General features: G+C 34.4%; 1 protein-coding gene across 1 annotated transcript; it reads left to right on the top strand.

Moving 5' to 3' along the window:
* The first annotated feature begins 739 nt into the window (after window positions 1-739).
* Window positions 740-2,567, top strand: LOC128551807 (EMILIN-2-like). Its single transcript, XM_053532722.1, has 2 exons — window positions 740-1,140; window positions 2,051-2,567. The coding sequence occupies exons 1-2, from the start codon at window positions 786-788 to the stop codon at window positions 2,476-2,478; spliced, it is 783 nt and encodes a 260-aa protein (XP_053388697.1). The 5' UTR covers window positions 740-785; the 3' UTR covers window positions 2,479-2,567.
* The last annotated feature ends 1,024 nt before the right edge of the window (window positions 2,568-3,591 follow it).

The following is a 3,591-nucleotide window of genomic DNA, read 5'->3' on the forward strand; positions in this document are numbered from 1 at the left end:
TCATGTTGTTACAGATAACTGCTGTTTAACTTTATTATGAACATATCTTAATAATTTATAGCAACAACATACATTGCTAATGTGTCTTTTTAAAATTTTCAAGTTTTAATTTAATAACTAAGGATTGTTCTACAAAAGCCTCGATAGATATACCCGTAACCAAACAAAAGTACCATAAAATCTATTGTGCATTGTGAAAATACGTTGTATTAATTACGTGAGCTGTCGCAAACGTACCTTACTGATATAATGATGAAACTAGAAAACTACTACCCGACAACAAAGTCAAATGTTAAGTAAGACGTATTATTCAACATCGGAAAGCCAGAACTTGATCATTCCTATTACAAAGAAATATTCATTTATGTAAGGATGGTCAGTTAAACGAACCAATATTATTGGAAATTGGAAACCGAAACAGGACTAACTTGTTCTTTGCCAGTAACGAATAACCTCTTGTACAAATGCGGAGAATGAATTAGTTTAGAGTAGTGTCGCCGGTCAAAAGGTTGCGGAGAGCCTGCGACTTGCCCTTTGATCAAACTCATCATCTTTCGATTGGTAGTCTCATTCTCAACACACTGGTTAGCCGAGCGAGAATATTTTACAAAGAGAAAATAAACCTGTCTAGAATGTCCCCCCTATCCCCCTCTACCACCTACTAAAATACTAGACGTGATAACCTGCATAAATTATCAAATACAAGTTCATATATAAATGTGTGAACACCTCCGCACAATTTTAGTTGAAACACTTAACGTACAACTGATTAAAAAAAGCTAAAAATGTTTACGAATGTTGTCACTACATGCTTCGTCGTTCTGGTAATTTTTCATATTTGCGTTTCTGAACCGCACTGTTCTAAATTTCATTATGAAGAGAAGCTCTTAGAGAAAATGATAAGACTTGAAATTTCTGTGGAAGCTATGAAAAAGGAAATTGAAGAGTCTCGGAACCAAGTAACGACAACTCTTGGTAATTTACAAACAGAAAGAAGCACATGGGAGAAAACATTACTGACCACGAAAGACACAAGCGTTACAGCATTAGACACTGCCATTCAAGAAACAAAAACACAAGTTCAAGACGAACTGAATGTTCTAGCAGCCGAGAAAGAAAGATGGAATAAAGAACTAAAGGGTTTGTGCCATTTTACTTATTGACTTGTATATGCGTCTAGAGAAAAATGCTTGCAACATGATTTGTTATTAAAATGACATCAGGAACATATAACCATAACATTTTACTAAAATTTTATTTTTATAAAAGTTATAATAGTGCTTAATGAAAAAATGTTCTTTCTACTTCAAGGTCGGCCGAGCACTAGTTTAATATTTGCTACCTCTTGGTATTTTGAATGAAAAGAAAAAGCTTGATTTGTTCAACTATATTAAACTTATAAAACATAAGTGCATTGCAGGACGGACATTGAAATTAGTTACTAAATCATCTCAAAATCAACTAATTGACGCATAAAAAATAATTTTAGGCATTCTAAAGTATCTATTATCAATGAAATTATACTAAACCTAAAATGTTGACTCCCATTTTGCGGTGTTACGTTTGGACATTTCATTTAATACTAAACCGCGATGCACGATGGTACGATGACAAAAATGCAATGGCGCAATGGCATGATGATGAAACAACGCGATGACATGATGATGAAATCGCAATGGTGCGATGGTACGATGGTGAAATGTCGATGTAATATCGCGTTTTCTTCATCGTACCATCGCGTTTTCACCATCGTACAATCGTTGTCTTATCATCGTGCCATCACACCGTCGCATTTTAGTCATCGTACATCGCAGTTTAGGAATCAATGAAAAGTCAGGATAGTCCAAACGGAACACCGTACCAATGAGCATGAATGTCAAGCCCATTATTTGTTGACACGCTACCTCAATGACTCTAACATTTCAGCCAGTTAGAAGCAAACCTTACTTAACTAGCTGTTTCTATATGGTTTAAAAATATTTGTATAGAGCTAGTTAACTGTTAAATATAATAAAACATAATTACAATATTTACATTTTTTTTCTTACAGAGTGCGTGAAAATACCAGAGGTCGTTGTATTCTCTGCAAGAAATCCAAAGGACACCTCACTAACAAATGGACAAACCATGGTTTTTACAGAGATCATTTTGAATAAAGGCGATGCTTACAGCAAAGAGAATGGTGTATTTACTGTTCCTTATGCTGGAATCTATACGTTTACTGTACAGTTTTGTGTGTATCCTGGAAAATATTTTGATTTTGCTTTCATGGCCAATGGCACGCCGTTTAAGAGATCACGGATCCAAAGACACAGCACTAGTTACTTTTCCTGTTACAGTTTCGATGCCGTAACCATTGTTGATAAGAATGATAATGTGAAAATTAAGATTATAGGCTGTTATTCAGGAACAACTTTAGGGGAAAGCAGTGATTACTACTGGAACACATTCTCTGGTCGTCTTATTCAGGCCATTTAGAAATTGAAATAAAATGCTAAATACTAACAACAATGTAAATTTATATGCACACAACGATGAATACGAAATATATGTTAGAACTATGTTTATACCATTCTTATTTTGTTGGGTTGATGTTTTGATATTTGCGTCATTGCATTAACTATATCGTCGCCTGATTCTTATAGTGCTCTATCTCCATTTTTTGAAAAAATGAGATTTTTACATAATTTTGTTTGTCTCGCCGAGCTCTATCGTTCTGGAGCAAGAAAACGTAACTTTTGACGTCATAGAGGAAGATCCTGGGCATTACTTTGCTCTATGTCCTCTGTTCGAATGTAACAGTTACGATTAAAGTACTCTATCTCCAGGACTTAAAGCACTGTAATGTTTAAAATTATTCTGACCAATCATACACATAAACTAACATCATGTGATCATCATTAGACTTTGTAAAGGAGTGCTCTATCTCCAGGTTACTTAATCCAGAATTGCTCTAACTCCATTTTAACCGATAGAATGCACAGTTACATAGTGATCGCAACAAAATATGGCGGAGAGGCATAGTTGTAGCATGTTTGAAATATACTTAGAATGCCTATCTACACGACATGCATAGGCGAGATTGCTTACATAGATTAATTATTTTATCATTTTAATACTAATACAAACACATAGCTTTGCCAAGCTATAGGCGAGAAAATACATGCAAGATTTTTCAACAAACCTGTAGTGATGTGGATTTCGGATAGAAGCTATTTTCATCATTCTGAAGCTGTATCTTGAGAAATACCACTGAATATTATAGATACGCAGCTGCGTAGTGAAAATCTGGCAAGCATACACAATTAAATTGGCTAATCTCTTTCGTTGCAATAAGAAGTCTATATCATGCAACGGAAGTTGCTTCATACGCAAGCATTGCTTACTTCATATTCTGTTTAACAATTTAGGTACAGTGTTGCAATTTATTTCGTTATATAGAGCGCTCTATCCTACTATTTGATTACTTATATTGTAATAATCCTGAACATGTGAAATATTACAATCGTACGCCGTCTATGCTAACGGTTTAAAAAGGCAAACTTCTATAATAGAACCATAACACAATATCAAAAATTGAAAAGAAATTGG

This window comes from Mercenaria mercenaria, unplaced genomic scaffold (genome assembly GCF_021730395.1).
Source record: "Mercenaria mercenaria strain notata unplaced genomic scaffold, MADL_Memer_1 contig_1721, whole genome shotgun sequence".
In the NCBI taxonomy this organism is placed as follows: domain Eukaryota; kingdom Metazoa; phylum Mollusca; class Bivalvia; order Venerida; family Veneridae; genus Mercenaria; species Mercenaria mercenaria.